The following is a 25,973-nucleotide window of genomic DNA, read 5'->3' as shown; positions in this document are numbered from 1 at the left end:
CTTAGCTTCCAAGACTTAGACAAGATCAGGCTTGTTCAGGATACCATGGCTGTAGACTCCCTTCTTTCTATTTTACACCTATTTAAAGATGAGAAAACTGAGGTTCAAACAGGTAACTTGACCAAAGTCACATGGTTTTTAATGGATAGAGCCAAGATAAATCATGATCTTCAGACATAAGTCTAGTGCCAAGCTACATCATCGACTGCTATAAAATTCTCCCTGATTTATGCTATACTTTTCACCGGGGTAGAGACAATGGTCCTTTTTGGAGTGACATTTATTGACCCCCCCCACTCAAGAACTTAAGAGTAGTGAAATCTTGGTAATTCCACCTGGCTTTCAAAATCTTTTGCAATCTGCCTTGCTTTTATTTAGTTAATTTTATTTCCCATCATTCCCTTTTTGCACTCTCTCCTCAGGCTGATATTTTTATAATTGCTAACGATTACATTAATTTCCATTTCCACACTTTCTATTCTCTATTGATCAAGTCGTATACATCCTTCAATGTCCGACTTACACACTTCTTTATGCATTTCTCATCTATTCTAGTCCTCAATGATAGTAACATTTGATCACCCTAGAGCCCTGCTCAAAAGCTGTCAGCAATAACCTTTTATCTGTTAGACAAAACCCGGACTTCTTAACTAGGTATTCAAGTTAGCCATTTAGTCACAAATACGTACCGAAAGCCGCTTACGTGCTAGGCACTCTCAAAGTGCTGAGGGAACTGTAGAGGACCAGACAGACGGGTCCCTGCCCTTATGATAAACAAATTGGACATTTTAAATAATTACAAATAATCAAGTAAATAATTATTAGTATGAATCAAGTGATTACAAGGCCCTTTACAATCCAGTTTCAAACTATCTTTTCTGTTCTTCTCATCCTTTTACTCCATCCAGTGGAGATGGGTTTACTCAAGCTTTCCCATCTCTATGACTGTGGCCATACCCTCTGTCCTCTCCTGGACACAGATTCTTCCCTGCTCCACTCTGTACCCCTCCAGGACCAGCTTTGGTTCTGCTTCTTCCGTGAAATCCTGCTAGACAACATTAGCCTAAAGAATCTTCCCTCATTTGAATTCCAAGTACTTATTCATTCAATAAATATTTACTGAATGACTTCTTGAAATGTTTGGTGAATTACTCTTCATGAGATCCTAAACACATGCTATGGTATTAAAGATTTAAATTACATGGGGAGTTAGATTTTTTCCTACTGAAAGAGATCAAGGATTTTTTCCCCTTCTCCTCTGGGTGGGGGAGGAGTGGAGAGCCACAAAACTATGCACTAACACATCCAAAATTACCCATAAGCAAAATGACAATAAAAGTTGCCCAAAATTTTTATTAAGAAAATCTTTTCTTGTGGTCTTTTTAAAAGCACAAAGTGCCTCTATTCCCACCATTCTGTTCTCTTCTGCTTGGGGGTGGAATAGTTTTGCCTTAAACAAAATCTAGAGAATTGACTCAAAGACTCATTCATATCTTTTCCAGTTCACAGATCCCATGTACAAGAAGAATTTGAACATTGTTTTAGAATGTTCAGAAGTCCTTTCTCAAGATCTACACTGGATGCTCTTCGGAGCAGCACTCTCACCGCTCTTCCACAAGCTCTCAAATGTGTGGGTATATACAGTGTATGTCCAGCCTACATTAGCATACGAGATCTTCCAATCTCCCCCCTCACTTCGGATGAGCACGCTGCACTATGGTCATAAGTACTTCCCCAAGATCTTGCAGCCGCTGGCAGGACAGCCAAAGATGCCTGCCCTTTTCTTTCCAAATTGCCCAACCGTCTCCAGTTTGTCCAACAATTAACCTCGAACTAAAACAAACAAACAAAAAATACTCAGTGAAGCACAAACTCTTGCTAAATAAATCATATCGATTCCTATTACTAAAGGGGAAAAGGTAAGGAAGGCAGTTTGGTAGAGATCGGGCTAAATCTTTCAGCATTGACTTGTTTTGAAACGAACGTCAGGAAACTTTCTCATTGGAAAGCTACATTACTATGACAGGATCAAAGCACATAAGAAATCTTAGGGGCCACCTAGCTCATTTTTTCTTAATGTTTGAGAAACGGAGAATAACAAGGTATATAAAAAGATCAGCCCTTGATCATGAACTGCAGCATCGCCTTGTATGTATATTCTACTTTGGTTCTTAATCTGACGTCTATAGAGGTCACCATGACCTGAGATGCAATTCATCCAGGAGAAAGAAAATCACAATTGTGGAAAATCTGTTTCTTCAGAGACAATAAACCCACTTCACCGACAGCGTTCCCGACCTGTTTGAAACCCCTGTGAGATGGTCTCTCGTCTTTCTGAATTTAAAAACCAGTGCTGGAATCTCTTCTTACAGGAACCCAGGAAAGGGCGGGCTGTGTTGCAGTCTTCATGAAGGCGAGAACTGTAGTTTGAAAGAGTTTTTCTAAAGAACTTTCCAATGGGCCTAAAGACCTTAAATAGTAAATGAAAGGTTATGAAGGTGGGATATGGTGGTGCAATTCAGCTGGGTAGGAGCGGAAGCTGATCCACCTGGACTGGGGCAAAGGCAGATCCAATAGAGGGGAGAATCCAACTCTTAGAAGGAGCTGGAAAAGAGAGTTCTCCGGGGATGCAACCTTGCTCCCTTCTCTTTTGCTCACTTTCAAAGGCTCACTTTAGAATGAAAAACACCGGTGCTGCCCAACGGAGACCCTACTCACCCATGGAAAACAAAGGGAATGGCTTCCTCCAGCCTTTTAGGTCTGAATGAAATCTCCGGTTTACCTTTTAAGATCCACCTATCCCTTTTCCTGCACCCAATGAGGCCACAGCCTCCGCGTGACGGGAGGTGCTAAACTCTCCCAGGAAATGGACAGGTACCTCGGGCCAATGGTTGAAGCTGCGGAGAGCCAATGGGAAAGAGAACTGCGTGACCTGGGGTTAGAGAATGAGAGAGCCCGCAAAAGAGGGCGAAAAGCGGGAGGGCGGACAACGTAGGCGCAGGAGGTGGAGAGGGGCGGGCCAGATAGCCGGCGGGGCAGCCCCAACCACGGCGCGGGGAACCTGAGGACTGGTCGGCGGCGGCCAATGGGTAGGCGGGTTGGCGCGGGGGTAGGCCGGGCACCAGGAAGCCCCTCCCCTTCGGGTCCGCAGGGCTGGGGCGGAGCCAGGCTCGCGTCAGGTGGTCCTGGGCGGGCGGGCGGGCGGGGCTGGGGGCGGGGCGCGGCGCTGAGAGGGGAGCGGCCGCGGGCGGGCGGCGGCGGGCACCGGCTGCGCGAGCAGGTATCTGCGGCGAAGGTAGCCAGGCCGCCCCCGGGGGCGAGCGCGCAGGCTGGGGCTCCGGCCCGCCGCGCCCCCATGCTGCGGTGAGGACTCGCGCCCCGTGCACTGGTCTCCGCGCCGCGCCAGCCGCAGGCAGCCGGCTCTCCTCGCCAGCCCGGGCCCTACCTGCGGCCGCCGTCGGGGGAGGGGATCCCCCCAGCTCTGCGGAGCCGCATGAACAATAGGCGGCGGCGGCTCCTGCGGGCGGCGGCAGCCCCGCACCCTATGGATCGGCCGCTCCATGGAGCCCTCCAGAGCGCTTCTCGGCTGCCTGGCGAGCGCCGCCGCTGCCGCCCCGCCGGGGGAGGACGGAGCGGGGGCCGGAGCCGGGGAGGAGGAGGAAGAGGAAGAGGAGGAGGCGGCGGCGGCCCCCGGGGAGCTGGGCTCGGGCTCGCCTCTACCCTACTGGACCGCGGTGTTCGAGTACGAGGCGGCGGGCGAGGACGAGCTGACCCTGCGGCTGGGCGACGTGGTGGAGGTGCTGTCCAAGGACTCGCAGGTGTCCGGCGACGAGGGATGGTGGACCGGGCAGCTGAACCAGCGGGTGGGCATTTTCCCCAGCAACTACGTGACCCCGCGCAGCGCCTTCTCCAGCCGCTGCCAGCCGGGCGGCGAGGACCCCAGTTGCTACCTGCCCATTCAGTGTAAGGCGAAAGCGGGGCCCGGGAGCCCGGCGGGGATGGCAGGGAGTGGGGTTGGAGTAGTGGAGCCTGGGGGTGGTCGCAGAGAGTCGGGAGCTTTCCCCTAGAGTTAGGTTGGAGGTGGGGAATGAGTGACCTGGGGTAGGTGTGTGCGCGCGCGCTCGGACTGCAGGGGCTTTGGAGGGTGCAATGGGTAAGATAGAGACGTCGCAGGCCTTGCCTAGAACCTCAGGCGCTTGGGCTTCTTAACCTTCATCAGACCACCTCAGCAGCAACTCCTGATGCCACACCATGAAGCCCCAGCATGAGAATCTCCCCACTTTCCACTCCTCCGCCTCCCCAAACATGGATAGATTTCAGGCAAGCTGGTGGTTTGTCACAATTTTAGTCTGCAAATCAGAGACCTTGCCAGTCCCTTCTATCGCCTGTCCTCGCCCCTTAAAGGCATTTGCTTTGAAGGAGATGGGGGTGTCTCCCGCAGGGTCACAAGTCCCGAAAGCCTGTGTGAACTCGAGGTTGAGGTGTCTTTGAAATGTGTTGATTTCTTGGATCCTTGTATCTGAGAAGTTGTACCTTCAGGAGTCTTATTGAATGATATGCTAAGAAGGGTGTGTGTTGTGTGGAGGGGCAGGTGATGGGTGGAGAAATAATTAGAGAGGGAAAAGTATGTCATTCTATGAGAGATCAGGAGCACAAGGTTCAGTAGCTAAATCCTAGTCCCTTGACACCCAGGATGTTCAGACAATACACTTTCTCCTTTCTTCTCACTCTAGATCCTTACCTATATTTGGTATTTGCTAAATCTCAGGGGCACAATGCCCAGGGGTCACTCCTAGGGCCTTTCTTCCAGTGTCCTGGTTTTCACCAATTCCCAGGAGCCCCCTGTTCCACACCCTGTAATGAAATTTCCTTTTTTTTTTTTCAAAGGAGTTAAATTGCCATTAAAATTCCTTAATTAACGATGCTAGGTGGTTTCAGAAGATGTGAATAACTCCTGGTACAGTTTACACTATTTTGTGTTTGAGGGCTTCCATAATTTTGTTAAAGAAGTATTAATACATATTTATCCTTGCTTATTCCATATTTTGTATACTTTGCATCTTAGCTGATTTTAAAAAATCATCACCGAGGGCCAACTTTAAACATTTAGTTTTGAAATTTCATTCATAAGTTATCTTCTGGTCCTGTAACTTACTTTCACCAGAACAATTGTTTTATTTTCTTAAGATATCTATTAAATGCCATCACCTAATATCAAAATCATAATCTCTTTCCTTGTTTTTCTACTTTTTTTTTTAATTGGCATTTTGGCTGTCAAATTGATGCTCAGATCTTTAGTTCCCTTTGTTTCACTCTCTCATTCAATTTAAAACTTCTTGTTTCTACATTTGATAGTACCTGCAGGTGACAAATTGTTTCTAGGTGTTTCTATTTTTTGGCACTAGTACTGGGAAGGTGAAGGTCAAAGGTCCCAGCACAGTGTCTGAAATAGTGTTGAAGATGAATTTGATCACATATTAAAAGCAATATTGGCCTGCCATGTTAGAAAACAGTGTAGTTTTAAACATATATTAGGTTTCAAGGTTCTTTGGGGGTGAAGTTTTGTGATTTTTTTTTTTTCAGGGACAATTAATGGCAGAGCAGAAGATCTGTGTGATGTTAATGTGCAGGGACTCAGTTTCTTTACTGTTTTGTACTCCCAGCTATCAGAGCAGTCAGGAGTTATTATGACTTAGGCTGGAAGAACCCATTCACAGAAAGCCAGACATGTCCTCAATGTGCTGCATGAGAAGCTCCTTCTTCATTAGGTGCCCAGGACTTTATTGTAATAGAAATTACCTTGCAAAGAGTAGATTCTTATGTCTAGAACTCATGTGATGAGAAAGTGGGAAGTACCTTGTGCTTGTTGAAAAAATTGACTTGAACATGACATTTGAAGGTCCCGGTAAGTTATTTTATTTAGCATTCCCAGGAATTACAATCTTGACAGAAATGAAATCTTGGTAATTCAGAAAATTTAATTCCAGTCAAAAACCAATTGGAGAGCCTAGTGAAAAATACTGTATTAAATACCCAGGGATAGAGAAATAATAAGATAAGGAGATACTTATAAGTCTCACATGAGGGAGATTGGTGATGTAAATATATAACTTCAGCACAGCGCTTTGATAAAGATGAATGCAGGAAGTTGCTGATAGGTATGCTTCTTATCTGTATGCTAATGCCCACCAGTCCTGTTAGTGTCACTCAGAAAATAAAGGTGATTGACAATCTTGTCTCCAAAGGTTTGGAATGAAGTTGAGCTACTGACAACTTTTCCTTAGTTATCCTTTTGAACTTCCCTTCTGGGGCATGATCTGTGACATTAGATTGTGAACAGAAGACACTAAGTCAAGTAATAATGTTTTGCTTTAGTTTTAAATATGGCTTTTCAAAGTGAAAAATTTGTTTCAAACATTCAAAATAGAAGAGGGAAGAATTACTAAATCTGGTGACAAAGAAAAAATATAATGGTGATATTATAAATCACCTAACATTTATATAGTGCTTTTATCTCCTCCAATGTAGACATTAGAGCATAGCTCTCTGTGGGGCTGACAAATATAAATAACCTAGGAGCTCTCTCATCTTCCTTATTTTAGTGAAAGATGAAAAATATACTGTTCCAAATTTATCATTTTGGGAGATAGATTATCCTAGGTATTTTTTAAAAGTTTCTCTTACAGGATTGTGGTGTCTGTCTTCAAGCAGGGCACAAATTAAGGTTATTACTAATTTGCATTTATTTTTCTTGTACTCGTTAGAAACATGAGGATGTATTCTCATGTACTTCACATTTTTAAATGAGAAGTGTACCATTTATTGACTTGCCCAAAAGCCACCAGAGTGTGCCTATACATTTAATTTCTAAGGATAAAATTGAGAGGGAATAACATCTTGACTCTGAATATGAAAGAAAAACGGTTTTTGTTCCTGAGATTCCTGAAAATGCCCTTCCACAGAAACTGAAAAATGTGATGAATGTGACTTGACCTGATTACTTAAAACCAGGTCTTTACTGGAGCAGGGAGGGAAGGAGAGCCCCACATCCTCTCAGCTGCCACTGAAGGTCTAGTTCCTACCCCAAGAGAATTCTTAGCAGAGAAGGGAAAAGAAAGTAGCTTCCTCCCTTGTCCCCACCCCCCACTGTTCTATCTTCTATCTGCTTGTAAGCTGGGTTCTATACTTTTCCTGAAGGCTGGTCATAATATTTTCTTAACTAAATGTCTAGAACCTGAGAGAGATTATTGCTTTGTCTTCACTGCAGAGGTTTTCTGTCTAGGTTTTCTGACAGCAAAATGCCATCAGAGGAGCTGTCCTTTCAGCACCTTAGTTCAGAAACACATCTTTTCAATCTTCGTACACTTAAATAAATATTTAACACCTTTTAACACCTCCTGTGTGTTCACAACTATGCTTCAGACCAGAGGAAAGAAGGCAGGGTACAAAAGAAAATACAACAGTTAATTCTCTTGAGGAGAATTTAGACATTCAGTTAAGGGAATAAGATGTGTGAATGCAAATTTATTAAATAAGTACACATTTTTTCATCACTGTAAAAGCTGGAAGAAAAAAACGAATGTTCCTTCCTCCTATGATCAAGGGGACTCCTAACATAACTTATATATTTCTCCAAGAGGATTTCTGATCTCTCTTTAACATAGGTATATTTTTCTTATTCATGTAGATAAGATAAGGCAATAATTAGTAATCAGTCGGGTTTTATTTTAGGACCTAGAAACATTCGAACTGTTTTAATCAGAAAGTGCTCTATCACAGGAAAATTAGGTGTTTACAGAATTATTGGAAGCACAGGGAGAAGGGGCTCTCAGCTGGACCTAGGGGAAAACTTCTAGAACATTGTGGACCTGGCCCACCAGGCAAGCTGCTACTTCTCTGTTTGGGAAGGTACAGAATCAGGAGTTGTCACTGAAGCTGCTGACTTCAAGAACACCCAGTTGTAGTTACAGTCCAGAGATTAGGCAACCACTTGGCCTTGCAACATTCTTCTCCACATCCACAGAATGGTTGGATACTGATGTGCTATTGCAGAAAACCTCACTTCTCCGCAGCAGTGCTTGCCAGGAGAGCAAAAAAATGGTCTCCATTTCACTTCTGCCTTCCAAATCTTGTGCAACTCATCAGCAGAATCTAATCTGCATCCAGAACTCCAACTGTCAGGGAGTCTGGGAAATGTAGTTTTTAGCTTTCCGGTCTCTGCAGTACTGAAAGACATGCTAGAAGGATTTTAGAATGGATGCAGATTGCTAGTCTGCAGGACCTGCCACACCATTCGTTCAGGAAGAATGCAGGATGAGGTGATAAGCTTGAACAATTAGAACTTTTGGGGTCAAGATAAGCTATACTTTTTGTATACATAAGGACAGTCCAGCTAACTTTTCCTAAGAGTTTCCTTTGTGCACACTGCCAGTGGCATTGCAAAACGTAAATGAATATTAGCCCTAGATAGGATAGAAGCACTGTCACTAAGCAAGACCAGAGTTTGGAGCACCACTAGCTTCTGAGTGGAGAGTGGAGGCATTGTAGGGCTGGCCATGTAAGGAAGGGAACAGCAGTAGGCAGTTCCTCTTTTGGTGTTGTCAAAAGCTCAGAAATATATTTTTGTTTTCTTAATTTTTTAACAAAGTTGTTTTTTTTTTAAAGCAGAAATACTATTTTCTGTATTTGTTTTAGAAGGTACAATTTAATTTTTTTTCACATCTAAGTTTGGTTTATTTCCTATTGAGATAGAATTTTTCCCTGTTTTACTTCACCTGTTGAATATTTGGCATGGTGAGTATGGCAGGTAAAAAAGACAGATAGAATCCACCCTTGTGGGTCTTATAATCTAGCAGCGTGACAGGCATTGAACAAGTAATTATAACCTTGTTGAGTCTTGCCAAATAGAGACTGCTATGCAAGTGTTTGGTGGCGGCCTGACCTCATTTAGTCAGGGGTTAGAAAAAGTTCCTCTAGGAAATTAATGTTTAACCTGAGACCTGAGAGATGAGCATGAGTAAGCCAGGCAAAGACAGTGAGACTGAGAAAACAGAGAACGGGATTTTCATGAGAGAAACATAAAATAGCACTTTGCTCATATAGCAACACCATGTCTAGCCTAAGATTTATTGTCACTGGTAGCTGTTGTTATCTATCATGGAAGCCTTTCCAAAAAGAGCTAAAGATAGAAGGAAGTACCTTAGATTCAAAGTCTGGATTTGGGAAAGACCGTGAGTGGTTGGGTGTGATACTGGGAGCATCAGGAATGAAGCTGTGGCCCAGGAATGGAGCGAGGCTCCTTTCCTGCACATCTTAGTCACCAAGTCCTGGTAGAACAAAGTTTTGAAGGTCTCCCAATTTACTCTGTCCTCCCTGTCTTCACTGCTGCAGACTCTTGTGCTCGTGTGCCTGGGTTACTGGAGTGGTCTCCTTAGTGGTTCCTTTTGCTGCAAAGCTCTCTGTCCTCCAGGTTATATTCTACATGGCTGCCAGAGTTGGTTTCCTTTCTAAATCACAGGTCTAATAACACTCTCCTTAAAGATACATGACTCCTATTATTTATAGTGTGATGTTCCGGCCCCTCAGAATGGCTTTAAAAGCATTTCACGATCTGGCTGCCCCCAACAAGGCTTTGAGCCTCATCTCCCACCTTAATGCATATAGTTCAGCTGCCCTAGACTCCCTGAGATTCCTAATATGCCATATACTCTCATGTCTCGTGTTCTTGCTCGTGAACTCTTCCCTCTGTCTGGATTGTTCTTCTCCACCCTGATCTTCATTGCCTGATAAGATCCCTCCCATTCATTCTTTAAGACCCATTTCAAATGTTGCCTTCCTTGAGAATCCTTTCCCCACTAAGCCTCTTAATCCCTGTCCCATGGTGGGAGTTAGTGATTTTCCAAAACTTCTGATCACACTGCTACAAAAGCTCTTTTCACACTATGGTTTGCTTGTAGCAGGTCTGCCTTGGTATCTGATTGTATGCTTCTCATCACCTAGTACACAGTAAAATCTGAATAAGTCTCATGAAAATGATCCCTATAGTTAAAATGGTTGGTCTTCGTACAAGATTCTGCATGATGCTCCAAGTAGAACTTATTTTATGAATATTTATTGAATACCTAGTATGCGCTAGTCACTAAGGATAATGCAACAGAAAGTAAGTTACTCACATTTCCTGCCCTTATGGAGTTTACCTTATAGTGGGGAGACAGAAAAGCCAGGTGAACAACTTGTTGTCTTTACCCATTCAGGTAAAGGGGTGATTCAATGGTGTTTTCAGAATGTTTTTGACTTGCTTCTCTTTTTCTTCTATTTCTTAGTGTTAGAGATTGATTTTGCGGAGCTAACCCTGGAAGAGATTATTGGCATCGGGGGCTTTGGGAAGGTCTATCGTGCTTTCTGGATAGGGGATGAGGTCGCTGTGAAAGCAGCTCGCCACGACCCCGATGAGGACATCAGCCAGACCATAGAGAATGTTCGCCAGGAGGCCAAGCTCTTCGCCATGCTGAAGCACCCCAACATCATTGCCCTTAGGGGGGTGTGTCTGAAGGAACCCAACCTCTGCTTGGTCATGGAGTTTGCTCGTGGAGGGCCTTTGAATAGAGTGTTATCTGGGAAAAGGATTCCCCCAGACATCCTGGTGAACTGGGCCGTGCAGATTGCCAGAGGGATGAACTACTTACATGATGAGGCAATTGTCCCCATCATCCACCGTGACCTTAAGTCCAGCAACAGTGAGTATAAAGGAATGGGGCTGGAGGGCTTAAGAGCAGTTTCAGACTCAGTCCATGGCTTCAGTTGGAGTGGATTCCTAATGGAATCTTAAGGGCAGTGCAGCTCTTTGCTTAAAACCATTCCGTCCTTGAGTTAGGGGTGGAATGAGTGCCAGGAAAAATTGGTTTAGGAAGAAAAGAATGAGGCCCCTGAGGGGTTTGGGATAATTCTGAGCTCAAATTAGTAGACAGGTTTGCCTATGTGTAATTGTGATATACTGTGCAAAAAAAAAAAAAAAAATTTCTGCTTGAGGGAAGTGTGTCCATAATCACAAAAGGGGTTTTCCTTTTTGGTGGAACATCAGGTAAAATAAACCTAAACCACCTGTTTGCATTTCTGTGTAAACACCCCAACTGAAATACCCACCAGAGAAGGGGCCGTAAGGCATAGTGTTTAAGCTGAGTGGCCAATTCAGGTGACAGTGTCAGCTGGAGAGCATGACCTGGCTGGTAGTGCGACAGACGTCCTGATAGCCTAGGGGTGATGTTAATTAATTGTCATAACTACCTAGTGTTTAATAGCAGGGAACTGAGAAATAACTGTTTATTAAACAACTAGAATCCATAAACTGGATTGTAAAGCAAGTGTTAGACATAATTAAATAGGCAATTGGTAGACACTTTAGTCTCATTCCTTGGCTGAATCAGCAGGCGCTGAGAATATGCTTCTTTGGTGTGGTCATTTGTGCCTCTTGCCTAAATTGCGTAGTAGAGAGGCTACAGTTTGCTAAATGGCATATCCTTAACATCGCCATGAGCATCCTGTCCAGAGAGGAGGGCGTTAGGACTTTGGGAATGGTGTGGGCCCCGGGCACTTCACTCTCTCTGCATCCTTCAGCTTTGAGACCAGAAATCCTTCAGGCTTTGTGTTGTTCGGAGTTGTTCCAGATGTGGCTTATTTCTCTGTTGATACTATTGTGAATCCGTTTATTTTTTTAAAAAAATACATTTTAAAATTATGTGTTTTTATTGTACAAAAATCAGAAAGTGTAAACAAAAAGAAGAGGAGGATAACTCATACTATTTTCTTTTAGGGTATATAACTATTACATTTAGCATATCCTTCCAGACATTTTTAAAGCATATGTAGTTTATATATATACAAATATACTTTCCAGTTTTTAGCCTTTATTACTCTTATCTCTTTCCCCTTAATAATAGAAAAACTCATCCTTGCGATAGTATAGAACATTAGATATGTATTTTAGATATAGTGCATGTGAAGGACTTAAGTTCCAAAAAATAAAATCTGGTTTCTCTTTCTTTCTGCCATTATCATATCTCTTTGCCATGTGATTATTCTTATCCCTCTTCTAAACTCTGTTCTTTAAATGTATTAAAACTTTTGGCGATTACCCTTTTCAAAGTAATTTCTACTTAGAGATTGCTTTGGATTATGGGCTAAGAATTAGCAGATGTGTTAGTATAAAATGTGCTATAGAAGCTTAATTTTCTTTATTTTACTTTTTCCTATATCCTTATCATGTTGGAAGAACTAGGCAAAGTGCTCTAACCTTACATAATTGCGCCCATTTAAAAAATTGGGCTTAGATGATAGAATTGTAAATTTTCTCTATGAAATTTTAACTTTAGATGTAATTTCAAGCAGTAAATACAAGGCTTTACCTTTTATGAGGTTTATGTTTTGAAATCTAGGTTCTTGTGAAAGAAACGCTGACTTGTCAAGGTTCTGCTATTTCTTGGAGATGGCAAAAGACCTGAATGTCATTCCTTCATCCAGGAAACAAAGCCCTGTTTTTTCCTTTGTCCTTAAGTGGGTTTTAGGATTTCCAAGGGGGAGCCTTCATGTGCAGTGTGTCGTGGCAGGAGTTGGACTTACACTTAGGGCTGTATTTTAAAAGACCTCATCAAGGTAATTGATGCCCAGAAGTGTGCAAAGTCCATTGGTCTGCCTGATTGGCGCTGATGGTGATGCTTGCTGTAAATCTCACATGTGTGTTTGGGACACCTCCTTGGTATTTGTGGGCGGCCGTTTGCCTGGGATTGTATACAGTATATCCAATGTGAACCTTGGTGACACTGTCATTCTTATTCCATTGCTGTGTGTGCATGACTTGAAAATCAATTTAGAAATGTTATGTCACTTCTTTTACTCCAGTTGGAGAGTCCTGACTTCTTTGTGTTTTGCAGACCTGGAGACACTGGCCTGCCTCTCTTGGTTTTTATTAGGGATTCCAGAGAGTCAAATTTTGGTCATTGTCATGTGAGAGCAGAAGTCTATGAATTAGTCGACTTTGAATCTCTAGAGAAAAGAATATGTATATATGAAGGTCGTCTTTGTGGAAACAAAGAATGTAGTTGGTGATAAACATCTAGTGATTACAAAGGTTCAGTAAAAAAAGTGATTTTATTAAAATGTTCTATTGGTCACCTACTTAAAAAAGTCACATGCTGTTTACTGGCAGCGAAATATGTATAACAAATATCATCCTATGTTAATATATAATCTGCAATAAGTTTAGGTTTGACTGTACTAAAAATCAAAACAAAATAACAGTGGCTAAAACAAGAGAACATTTGTCTCTGAAAAGACGTCTGGAGGGTTGTAGGGCATCTCCACAGAGTCATCAGAGACCCAGGCTCCTATTTTTCATTCTATCATTTCAGTACATGGCTTTTATCCCAGAGGTTGCCTTGTGGCCCAAGATGGCTGCTGAAATGCCGGTTGTTTGGTCTACGTAACACGCAGAAGCACCGAAGGTGTTCCATGTAGCCTAGTTGTTTCTCATTACCCTCCCAGAATTCTAGCACAACACATCTGCTTGCATTAATTGGTCAGAAGGTTGCAGAGCCATGGCTAGCTCAGGGGAGGCTGGGAGATGGAGGATTTTGTTCTGAGTGGCAGTGAGCCCAGCTCATGATCTAGGTTTGTTACTAAGGGAGAGAGAGAATGACTGCTGGCAGTCTGACCATGGAATCTTAATATGGGACATGCATCGGGGAGAACTGTTATCTCAGATAATCGGCATCATACAGCCAAACAAGGTTAGCCAGGCCCTAGGACGTGTGGCTCAGACCCTTGATTTAAGTAATTGTTTATGCTACTGTGCCACATTGCATCATTAACTTACAACATCATTTCTTGAAACTATTTGTAAAAACCCTGGCTATAAAAATGGATTCTTGTGTTTCTGCTCCGTCAGATTGGGGAAAACCAGCTGCTTGAGTGTTAGCAATGGTATTAGTAAAAACGGTCTTTTAGGGGAAAGATTGTCCTTTTGGGGGTAGGTAGATGGATTTCAGGATTTTGACTTACAGGCACTTGGCAGAATAGCAGTTTAATAGAGACCATTAAAAGTTAAATTAATGTAAAAATGAGATCATATTAAAAAGCTTTGGAAAATGGAAAGCCTTACCCAAAGCGAAGGTTGTTACTTTTATTATTAAATAACTATTTCCTCTTCTTGGGAAACATAGAAAAACATAGAGGTAAAAGCAGTGTGTGTTTTTTCAATTTTTGCATTATGCATATTTGTTTTTACTCGTAAATCATGCATAGGAAATTCTGATAAACATTTTGCTTGTTTGTCCCTTGTTTGTCAATATAGCGTGGCCACTTTCTTACTTTTCTTTTTAAAAACTATTCTTTTACCACAAGATATTTAAAGGTTGCACAGTAATCCACCATTTAGATATACTGTGCTGTATTAACAAAGTCAACCCCTATGTAATAATAATAACAACAACTTCGTGGAGCACTCTCTTTAAGTCAAGCACTGTTTAAGCATTTTATGTGGATTCTCATTTAATTTTCACAGCAACTCTACAGAGTAAAAACTATGAATGTCTTTATTTTGCAAATGAGGAAACTGAGGCTCAGAAGGGGTGAGCCATTTCTCTAGGATCTCACAGCCACTCCTAAGACCAGACTGTGAGCCCAGGGCTGACTCCTTAGCTTGTGTTCCCAGTCACTACGCCATTGCTGGCACACTGCTGTTGGGCAGCTGGGCTGTTTCGCTGCATTATTTCTCATGGCCCTATAATACTTTAATTTTAGATAATTAGAAGTAATGTTATTCTGCTCACAGAGCCGTGGCACCCATATTTTGTTGATGTATGATCAACTTATTCTTGATTTCATAGTTGAAAGAACAGAGGTGAGTGGGGAACTGTATTTGGTTTGGGACCAGCCACACCTGCCTTCCTCTTTTCAGATATCACCTTAAACTTCTCACGAAGTCTTTACTGCCTTATCTCCCTCGTCTTCCTCTAAGGGTCCTTTTCCCTAAGCCAAGCTGGTTTCCTCTTTACCCTGGAACACATCCTGTACTTCCCAGCCACTAGGCCCTCATCATATTCACCTTTGCCATGGGAATAACCTTGTTTTCAGGGGTGCCCTTGCCTCGTCTCTCTGCCTGTCCAAACCTTACTCATTTTTCTGTGCTTAGCTCAGTGACAGGCTAACCTTCCTGTTAGCCTGTTAGCCTGTCACTGCAGTCAATGCTGAGTAGGCGTTTGGTGCTAAATACATCTTACCTGATAATGTGTAGAAAAATACCAGGGTGACAAGGGACTAGAGCTGCTGGTTCGGTGGTTGCAAGCTCAGATGCCTTCCAGTCAAGGTCAGTAAATTTGTGAAGTAGCTAGTGTGAAGTCATCGGGCTAGGTGGGAATGATGGTGAAGTGAGTATCCCAACGTAGACTATTGAAAAACAAAAGAAAACACTGTGCCGGCCTGCAGCTGGCTGCCAAATCGCATCCCTGTCCGCCTCTCTTTGTTAGCTATGATTTCAGGAGCATCCCCTATGTCTCCGAATAGATTTTGTGTCGTTAGCTTCCAGGCACTTGAATGAATGAGTAAAGAAGTGAATAAAGTATCACTTGAACTGATCTACTTGCAGGATCTCAATACATCAAAATTCCTTTTCTCTTGTCAGAGGAGGTCCCTCATGCCTCATTTGCATGGAGGTTGCTTTTTCATCTTCATTGTAATCTTCAGGGCCTTGATCTTTGCTAACTTCTGAGTCCATCAACCTGTTCTGGGTGCAGAGTGTGCCACTGTCAGAGCGTATTTGCTGCTGACCTCCAGTGTCTGCATTCTGTGTTCTCTGCACCCTTCCCAGATGCTAGCCCCAAAGTAACTCTCACTGGCCAAAGTTGCCTGTTCCTGCTGGAACAGGCCACTATCTTGTGCTACCTGGATCCACTGCCAGCTTATTTCATCTGACCTCAGCATTCCTTTTGTTCCCAATTTGTGAATCCCTGCCATGCTCACAGTGCCCGATCCAGTTTTTTTGACTTCTTTGATTGGCTGCTCCTCTTGCAACTGGAGGCCCAAGTAGCACACCCGCCACTGCTCCTCCCCACAATTCTGTGTTCACTCAGAGTTCACAAGGTAAGGAAGCAGAAGGAATGAGGAGGACAGAGCTTACATCTTGCCCTCGGCCTCATGCAGGCTATAATGTTCTAAGCCCTAGTGTGCACCTGGGCTGGATACTGGTCACAGCCCCTACTGCATTCCTAGTGTAGGATTTCTCTGTGCTGAGAATTTGCTGGCCATAAGGCTTATGGAACCCTGTGACCCACTAGATTCCACTCTCTAGTCTCCTTGTTCCTGCACAAATCCTCCTGGAATAGAACACATGCCCACCTTAAGGATGAAGCCCCTAAGTCACAGGCATCCTGGTCAGGAGCAATGTGGCAGAAAAGACTTGCCTAGAAAAGGATAAGAAGTAGCCATAAAACAGCTTTTCCTATAGAAGAATAAAACAAACTATAGAACATTCCCAGGGTAGATCTGGGAGCCAGGGAAGTATTGGCTAGAGAACCCAATTCCCATTCTTTTTGAGAGGTACAAAAATGACTTTTTCTCTGCCTCATGAATGCATCCCCACATGAGAGAGTTCCAACAGTACCTGACTCAGGTACTTCTGAATCTCCCTCCCTGTTATTTTCTCCATTTCTGGTCTTTGGGGTTCTTTGCTACAAGTTCCTTCTTATAGAGAGTTAGAGGATGACAGATTTTGTTTTGAGGATTTTTCTTGGCAAAAGCATTCAAACACTTAGTGAATTGGATTTCTCCTTTGGTTGCAGGAGGCCATACCTACCATCACCTAGCATCTACCAGGCACGTCCCAGAGGATTATGTTCAGTTGATGGGTAGCATTTTTTGTTATCAATATAGAGACATGTTCTGCAAGTCAAAATAAATATGTTAGAGAAGCTGAAATGAAGCCAGCAACCAGCCAGGTGACATGACTCAGCAAAAGAACCTGGCAAGGCCAGGAGGTCTGACCTACAGGTCACATTGTGTCTTCAGTTCTTTAATTTTGTCTGGGAACCTTGCTTTTCCCTTGGGCATGGCCATCTCCTGCACAAAGGTGTGTCACTTTGAGCGCTTGGTGTTAGAAATATAACAGTAAACAAAAACAGACTTAGGCCTTGCCCTCAAGGAGCTTCCTGTGGGGCCAGAGAGGAGGACCTAGAGTGTAAAGTCATGATTCTGGGGAGTGCTATGGAAGGAAGATGTTGGTGCCATGAAAATGACTAAAAAAGGGACATGCCTGAGAATTCCCTGAGGACATGAAGGAGTGAAGAAGAGTTAATGAGACTAAGTGGTGAGAGTAGGTGGGGCAAGGATGTTGCAGGCAGAGAGACCAGCAGACACAGATGCCCAGTGAAAGCATGCTCCCCAACCCGGCCTCCTGCCACCCCAGGAGGCAAATGGTGCCCTTGACGTTCCCTGTGGATTCCCTTGCCTCAGTCCTCTCCAGTCATTAGAGGGGCTTCATGAGGGAAATTGATCTCTTACTGGAACATTTGCTTTCATTGCCCCCAAGCTTGCTCTGGAGCACCTCCCGCCTTCCCTTCTTCACTGGCTTCTCTGCAGCTTTCTCAGTAGGGCTGGAGTAGCTCAGGGCCCTGGGCAACATTTAGGCATCTATAAAGCCTGCGTTGGAGTTGGAGCAGAAGGCTGTGTTGTATGATGGATCTTGGTAGGAATTTCTGAACTGAGAATGAGCCAATAACTTGGGGTGAACAGCTTTGGTGAGGGGCGGGTCAGGCTTTAGGCAAGAAGGACTTTAAAAGTGCATGGACTCTGATTTCCAGATGGTTCTTTAGCCTCTTCCATTTTACCTCTGTTTCGTCTAATTTGAGCCACTATTACCTTGAAAGTCAAATAAATGATTATGTCTTCTCTTCCCTGCATCTCTCCTCAAGCAAAACTGGTAACAGCTGAGTCGTGACCTCTACCTTTCACAGGTAGCCTATGACATTGTCATCGCTCAGGGTCAAGATTTGTGCTTCCAGATCTCCATGTCTCTTGTGCTTCCTTTCCTTCATGTCTCTTGGAAAATTTTCCATCCCTGACTTGTTGCTTTTACCTCCTTCCTGTGAGGTAGCTCAGGGTCACTTGTAGACAGGGAAATTGACATATAAAGTGGTGACATCAGTGGTCTGGTTAAGAGGAAAATGTAGCTTTCTCCCCAGGTTGTCCATCAGTTTACCCTGGAATCCCCTTTAATAATTCCCTATCAGCTTCTTGTAGAACCGCACTTGGGCTGTTAACCTTAACCCCTTGGAATCTAAGCAAAATGTGTATAGATTCATTTTGTGGGGAAAAGATGATAGCTTTTACCAGTCCAAGACTCAGATAAGGGTATGAATCAACACCGTTATAGAGAACTTCTTAAATTGGGCATTGGGGTAAGAGGAGGTGGTGCAGTGGAGGGGACGCTGGCCCAGGTGCTGCCCTTGGCACTGACTGGCTGATGGCCTTGGGCACATCTAGCAATCTCTTAGGGCCTCAGATTCCTCATCTGTGAAATGAGAGGTTGGATGAGACAGTCTCTGAGGCCCCTCCCGGGGCTGACATTATGTGGCTTAAGTGTGAACGTGTGTGTTTTGGGAGCAGGTGATGACTGTGGTCTGTCGGAATCTGTGTGTCAGGCTGTAGCATGCCCAGGTTCCCCATTTTTTGGCTTCTTGTTGCAGGGGCCAACACTCCTGATGGGGAATCTTTGCCAAGCAATTTAGCAAGAAAACAGTTGACAGGAGCCCACAGGTGCTCCCTTCCCTCCTTGCTGCCCGGGGCGTGACAGATGGCCTTGTCAAGAGAGGATGCTCTGGTCACATGAATCATGACAAGGATTCACAGTGAACCAAGGGCAGCCTGCATCCACAAGCAGGACACTATTAGTCAAATGCCACCTCCGTCCTTGAAGCTGAGCAACGGGCATCCTGGTGTCTCAGAGCTTTGCTACTGGCTTCCCACCCACTTTTCTGAATCAATATAGACTTTTTCAGATGGGGCTCAAGACCACTTAAATGGTTTTAGTTGTGTGCCTCTGTCCCCACTCACCAGCAGAATTGCAGGAAGACTGCTCTGCAGTCTATTAGGCTGTGACAATAAGATATAGAAACGAAATATATTAAAGCCGTGGATTTCATATCCCTTTATCTCCTAACGTCCCTGGGAGTTTGCGCTCTGTAAGAAACCTGGAGGTTTTGCTTTGAGAGGAAAGCATTTCCCCCTTAAGCTTGGTTTTGGGAACCACTGCACTGTAATGGCAGGAACACTGGCTCAGGAATTAGAGAGCCTTGGATCCAAGCTACTTCCTGAGCCCCTGACATTGGGCATGTGGCTAGCTTTTTGGAGCTCCAGGATTCCCATCTGTAAAATGTGGACAATACAGAAAAGAAGAGTATTTTAAGATGGTGTGAAATAATACGTGCCAGTTTCACACAGGAACCACAGTGATGGGGCTGTACTTTTTTTCCTCTTTCCAAGAAGCAAGAGAAACTTCTTCCTATTCTTTGTTCTTTTGGTTATACACAGAATATAGTTGGGTTTCCCTTTTTGAAATGGTATGAGGAGTCAGCCAGGTTTAGTTTTACCACTTTCACCAAAATGGGCAGATTTATTTCAGCTAAAGCTTCAAAAGGGGATTGATCCCCTCCATCCCCTTCCAGCTGTGTCTGCACCTGGGCCTCTTGTGGAAAAGGCCTGTGCCTCCTGCGCCCTCTGGACCAGGCTTAACTTGCAGTGCTTGGCCCCTTGAGAAATGCTGTCTTGTCTCGTTATGGCCTTTGGCCTGATTAAATGGGACAGCTGGCCAGTTTTATGGCTCTGCTGGCCTCTCAGCTGATAATTAAAATGCTTTTGCCCCAGGAGGAAGGCCATATATTTCTCTCTCTCCCTTTTCTGCTGCCCACTCTGCTGCCGAGGTCAAAGAGAATGTCTTTTTTCAACTCCCCCCACCCCAGCCTCTGCCTCCCCGAATCAATTTAGTATTCTTGTTGCACAGTCTCTTTTAAGACTGGAATATTCGAGAAGGGCCAAAGAGATTTTATTTTGAGTATTTGGTCTTCTTTTGGAAGGAGAATGGAGCATGATTGCCCCGTTTCATCTTTATATTGCATCTTTACTTCCTACAGCTATTCCAAATCTGGTTGTGCTCTGCACTTCGGAGGTCCTCAAGAAATGTTTGTGGTTTTGATTATCATAGATTCAAGTGCTTCTCTGTTCATTAACCCCTCCCACCCGAGACATTCTCCAAACAACGCCAGAACTCTTCTCCTTTAGAGCCCACATTTAGGATGTGGACCCCCTTTACAATGGAGATGAGCCCACGTAAGCTCTTAGTGAGACTGAGTCTGAACCCTGGCTCTGTTTCTTGCTAGCTGAGACCTTGAGCAAATGATAAACTCTCTGTGCCTTAGTTTCTGTGCCTGTGAAACGGGAATAATTATAATCCCACCTATCTCATTTTACAGGGTAGAAGTGAGGATTAAATAAAATAATCTAGGCGAAGCTCTTAGCAGTGCCTGGCACATAGTAAGAGCTCCATATATTGGTTATTATTATTGTACTTCCAGTATTTAGATTCACAATTTGTGGTCTTGTACTTTTGAGTATAATGTGCCTTGTACCTGCATTTTCAGTATTTTAGTCATATTCTCTCCAGTTGCACTGTGGATTTTTAAATTCAAAATGTAATACATACACATGGTCAAAAAAGTGCAAAATTAAGATACCAAGAAATATCGATCTCCTTCCTACGCTAAACCCTAGGTTTACTTCTTAGGAGGAACTGAAATAATGTTTTTTGGATCTCCTTTGGTAATCTTCTTCTGTGAAAACAAAGGACTCCCAATAGGATTTTTGACAGCAAGGGTGTCGTGTTTCCTCTCATTTTCCCCTGCTTCCTACGTCCCCCCTCCGACAAATCATGCCTTATATAGGACTTTGCATAAGGCGGCCCAGATGTTTAGTGGCAATTCCAATGTTGCTATGAAATCTTGTTTTACTCTCTCTAGTTCCTTTCTGAGTTGCATTTGCTGTTGTCCAGCCCTGACTTTTATATATTCATTTCATAAATTTTCAGGAGCTTGGAACCCCAAAGGAAGGTGTTCCTTGAAGTTTCTCAGAAAGTCAGCAGCCCAATGTTCACCTCTGGAATTGCTCACCTTGAAGGCTCTGTCTGCCCATCCCTGGGAGCAAGGTTAGGGATGGGATAGGGTGGGGCCTGTCCCTGGGAGCAGGGTTGAGGGTGGGGTAGGGGTGGGGCTACAGGGCCCTAGCAGTGACTGATCTTGCAACTAAGACCTTTCCCTGCATTTTCTTGTAACTGTTTGCTACCTGATGTACCCAATAAGGCAATGTAACAAGAAGAGTTATCATTGAAAAAAGAAAAAAGTTACCCCAGGTTTCACTGTGTATATGTGACTATTTTTATTGTAATATAAGACTTATCTATTTTTGTCTATATACCTCATCTGCCATTTTAGTTGTAGTGTGCATGCTACCTGGACACTTCTTCTTCTTCTTATTTTTTTGTTTCTGCCTTCTGTTAACTTTCAGAATCCAAGAGGAAGGAGAAAAGATCCGTGGTTGGGGAAAATAGTGATAATCTTCAGTTTTCAGTCATTTTTAACTTTATTTTGTATTTATGGATAAGGTCAGATCTTAAAGGAACCTTAGAGTTGTGGCCCTGAAGTTGAGTGACCTGCCTACGGAGTCCCAGGACAGCGTCCTGTCTTCAAGTTGCCCCCAGCCTTCGACAGTGGGGCCTGTTCCCCTGTCAGGCTTTCCAGCCAGGTCCAAAGTATTGTGGACAATGGTGGAATAGGATCTATACCACATCTGAGGAATTGGGATGACTTGCTTATATGGCCCCAAGGTCAAAGCTGGGGAGTGAAAACTGCATCTTACTCGTTTACTAACATGAGCTCGAGCTCAATCATTTTCTTCACTGTGTTAGGTAGAAGTGTAAGAATATTGACTGCTCTTCTAGGTGGTTTAATTTTCAGGAAGAAAAAAAACAGTAAAAGCGTTTCAATTTATTTTTCCCCAGCTTTATTGAGATATAAGGTATGCAAAGTGATGATTTGATTTCATATGTATTACCAAATGATCACCACAATAAGGTAAACCCCTCCATCACCTCAAAATTACTTTTTTTTCTTTTGCAGTGAGAACATTTAAGGTCTACTCTCAGGAACTTTTAATTATACACTACAGTATGGTTAACTGTAGTCACCATGCTGTGCATTGAATCCCCAGAACTTATTCGTCTTGTAACTGGAAGTTTGTACCCTTTGACCAACATCTCCCCACCTCTCAGCCCCTGGCAACCACCATTCTGCTCTCTATTTCTATGAGTTTAGCTTTTTTAGATTCCACATGTGTTATCGTATTGTATCTGTCTTTCTCTGACTTATCTCAGCATAATGCCTTCAAGATTCATCGATGTTGTCACAAATGGTAGGCTTTCCTTCTCATGGATGACTAATGTTCCATTGTGTGTGTGTGTGTGTGTGTATGTGTGTGTGTGAGTATCACTTTATACGTTCATCTGTAGATGACACTTAGAGTGTTTATCTTAACTATGTGAATAATATTGCAATGAACGTGGAAGTGCAGATATTGTTTTTAGATAGTGATTTTATTTCCTTTGGATATATACCTAGAACTGGGATTGCTGGGTCATATGTAGTTCTATTTTTAATTTTTTGAGGAACCTTCATACTGTTTTCCATAGTGACTACACCAATTCATATTCCCACCAACACTATTCAAGGATTTCCTTTTTCTAGTCTTGTTGACAGTACCATTCTGACAGGTATGAGGTAGTATCTCATTGTGGTTTTGATTTGCATTTCCTTGATAATTAGTGATGTTGAGCATTGTTTCGTGTATATTGGCCATTTGGTTGTCTTCTTTGGAAAAATGTTCATTCAGGTCCTCTGCCCGTATTTTAATTAAATTGGAAAACATTTTTATTTCTTAGGCAGTTGACTCCTGGCCACCTGTGCTTTGGGATGGGAATCCTGGGGCAGATCAGTAACAATGTCTCTGCCATTGGCAGTTCCTCCTTCTCTCCCATAGGAGACCTACACATTATAACTATTTGGATTAACAGGAAAAGATACCCCATCAGGTTTCATGGATGACAATGGAAAAGCAACTTAAATTTTTCCTATGTAAGCTTCTTTTAGATGATTTAGGATTATTATTATAACATGACATTAAATCTGATTTTTTTTTCCTTAGCTTATTATTCATGGTGACAGCAGTAAATGAACTTTCATTTCCCATCCCTCTCCCTAATATTCTTAGATATGGGAAAGAATAATCATATTTTATATTTGGTGCTATAGAATTCTCTTTTAAACAGTTATCTATCTGATGTATTCCAGGCAGAGGTGGTCGTAGCCCCCATTTTACAGTAGAGGAAACGGAGGCTCAGGGAGGTTTAATGCCTTGCCCAAGAACACATAGCTAGAGAACGGTAGAACTTGAACTCAGATCCCAGGCTCTTTAGCACAAATGTGTTATTCTTTCTGCTCTTTTCTTTGGGAACAGATTGCAGTAGGAGACTCTATTCTGGCAGCTCTTTCTGCAGGATGGACCCTCTGACTCGGCAGAGCCTGTGTGTGCTGGGGCTGGTTCCCGACTCTAAACCTGGTCTTGGGGCCTTTGTGGGGCAGATCATCCCCGCATCTGGAACTGCAGGGAGGAGATCCTTCACTGCTCCAACTCAGAGGCCTCTGACACCTCTGGACCTGATAGTCCTAAAATGGATGGGAGCTGTGAGCTACTTTATTTCCCCCTCCCCCAGGGCCCCTCAGCTTTCACTCTGCAGCCTCAGCTTTGCTTCTTGTTAGTGTTGGTCCTGAACCGAAGTTAAGCTTACATACAGCTGTCCAAGAGTTGGGCCATAACAGAAGTTTCCACTGTATTGGACTCTTGTTTTTGTTTACGTTCGCGTTGTGGTTTTGTTTTTGTTTAAACAAGGGAAGTATATATAGATTTCAGATAAGTTCACAGATGCTCCTTTATGGAATTAAAACATTTTTAACCAGAAAAGTAAACATTCAAAAATGTTTGGACACATCTGTTAATGGCAGAGCCCTGTGTGGTTCTTCAGATGCCACGGCCTTTAGCTCCACGTCGTCGTAGAGGTGAGCAGGCCCTCCTGGGTGTTGCCTTCGCAGCTCAGTTTGTAACCAGATGGACCACGTCGGACCCGCATGGCAATTCCATTTTCCATGGCATGCTTCGTTGCACCTACTAGTTTTAGATTAATATCATGAAATAGAAAGTTGACTACACCATTCATTCTTTAATGCTTCAACTTGGATTGATTGCTGGTGGAACAGCCCCCAAACCGTTATGAGTGAAGCTTCCGTGCTGCTCCCTTCTCTCGCCTCATGAAGAGAATTTTGACTTTGTTGCTACTAGTACTTTTGAGCTTTTGTGGTGAGAGGGAAGGGGAGGCGACAAGGACTAGAATGCTGCAAATTCAACCTGACAGAAACACTTTTAAAAAGGAATCTTAAGCAGGAAATTTGTGAGCTGCTTTGTGTAAGAGCAATCAGTGGGAGAAATAAAGCCCTCTTTTGAAGAAGTGTTGCTGTGGACCGGATGAGCCCTCCAATGCCCGACAAAATAAGGAGACAGTCTAGCTGATTTTGATTTACTTTAGGATGCTGTCTGCCCCACACCCACTGGACACATCTCTGCTCTGTGATTATGACCTGTGAGTCTGGCTTTATATGCCTGGCTCTACGCTGCATGAACCATGAATCTGGCTAATTTTAGGCTCCTCTAAAGCTTTTTGGTGTTTGATTTGATGTGTAGTATATTGGCAGAGAGGCAGGAAATGGGAAGTTCACTGATAATGACCTTCCAAAAAGAGTAAGAATGTCCCTGTTCAAGAAAAAGGAGATATTCTAAGACCTTTCCTCACAGGGAGGTTCCTGGGGGGCAGGAACATTCCCGCAGCACTTCCTGGGTGTGCCCATTGTGCCTGCCTCCCAGCGAGCAGGGGAGGAAGGAGCTCACTGGCTTTTCCCTGAAAACCGAGGTGCACCACCCTGAGACTCGGTGTGATTTTGAGGTTGCCCACCCGTAGTTAGATCCTCAACTCCATCACATGGAGAGTAGGATTTGTAGAGTCATTTTTGGAGGTAGGCTGGGAAGGTACAGGCACAAATCTCGTCTAACCCATCCCAGTGAGCACAGAGGTAGAAGGAAGGTACTGGGAAAGCATCCATAGCACAGACAGAAAGAGTCAGAACAAAGCTAGTCTTAGCCAGTGGAGGTTCTTGAGGTTGGTCCCTCCCTCTCTTACGTGGAGGGGTTGAGGAGTGACTCATAGGACACTTTAATCCGTGTTTCTTAGCTTTCCAGGACTGTTAAGAGCTTGTGGTTCAAAATGGCAACTCGCATTGTTTTGAGCCTTTGTGGTCAGGGCTTCCTTGCCTGCCAGGTGATGGTGATGGGTATCTGTGGTGGGTCAAGCTGCTTGACCCTCACATCCTTTCTCCTCTGTGATACCCTGGGTGAAGTGCAGGTCACAGAGCCTGGAATGTTTGTGTTGTACGTGGGTGATGATTTTCAACCCAACAGGTCCTTGCAAGAAACTAACGCGCCTGCTATTGTATAGATGCTACAGGTTAGTCACTTTATCATATACTTAGATGCCACTTCCACCACATTCTTTCCTTCCTCAGGAGCCATATACCATGTAACACACCCAAACAACCAGAATAGTCTGAGGCGGGATGGGATCGTGTGCCCCAGGTACATGAGATGGTGTCCAGAGAAGGCGGAATTCTTTGGAAGGCCTTGATGGAGGAGTTAGGTCTTAAAGAGGAGGTGGGGTTCATGATAATAGGGTGGTGGGCCATAGCAGCGACTTTCCAGGGAAGGGGGTCTGCCCCAGCTCC

General features: G+C 43.7%; 1 protein-coding gene across 3 annotated transcripts in view; it reads left to right on the top strand.

Moving 5' to 3' along the window:
- Positions 1–3,257: 3,257 nt before the first annotated feature.
- The window catches only part of MAP3K9 (mitogen-activated protein kinase kinase kinase 9), a 74,200-nt gene continuing 51,484 nt past the window's right edge, over positions 3,258–25,973 (top strand). For 2 of the 3 annotated variants that reach the window (XM_023525808.1, XM_011384827.2), the window contains exons 1-2: positions 3,258–3,963; positions 10,323–10,736. In XM_023525808.1, coding sequence (XP_023381576.1) covers positions 3,561–3,963; positions 10,323–10,736 — 817 coding nt within the window. In that variant the 5' untranslated portion in view covers positions 3,258–3,560. The remainder of the gene's footprint in view (positions 3,964–10,322; positions 10,737–25,973) is intronic. The other variant, XM_023525809.1, reaches the window with a different exon arrangement.

The sequence above is a fragment of the Pteropus vampyrus genome, unplaced genomic scaffold (genome assembly GCF_000151845.1).
Source record: "Pteropus vampyrus isolate Shadow unplaced genomic scaffold, Pvam_2.0 Scaffold631, whole genome shotgun sequence".
Lineage (NCBI taxonomy): Eukaryota > Metazoa > Chordata > Mammalia > Chiroptera > Pteropodidae > Pteropus > Pteropus vampyrus.
This window is presented reverse-complemented; position numbering and strand designations above follow the sequence as displayed.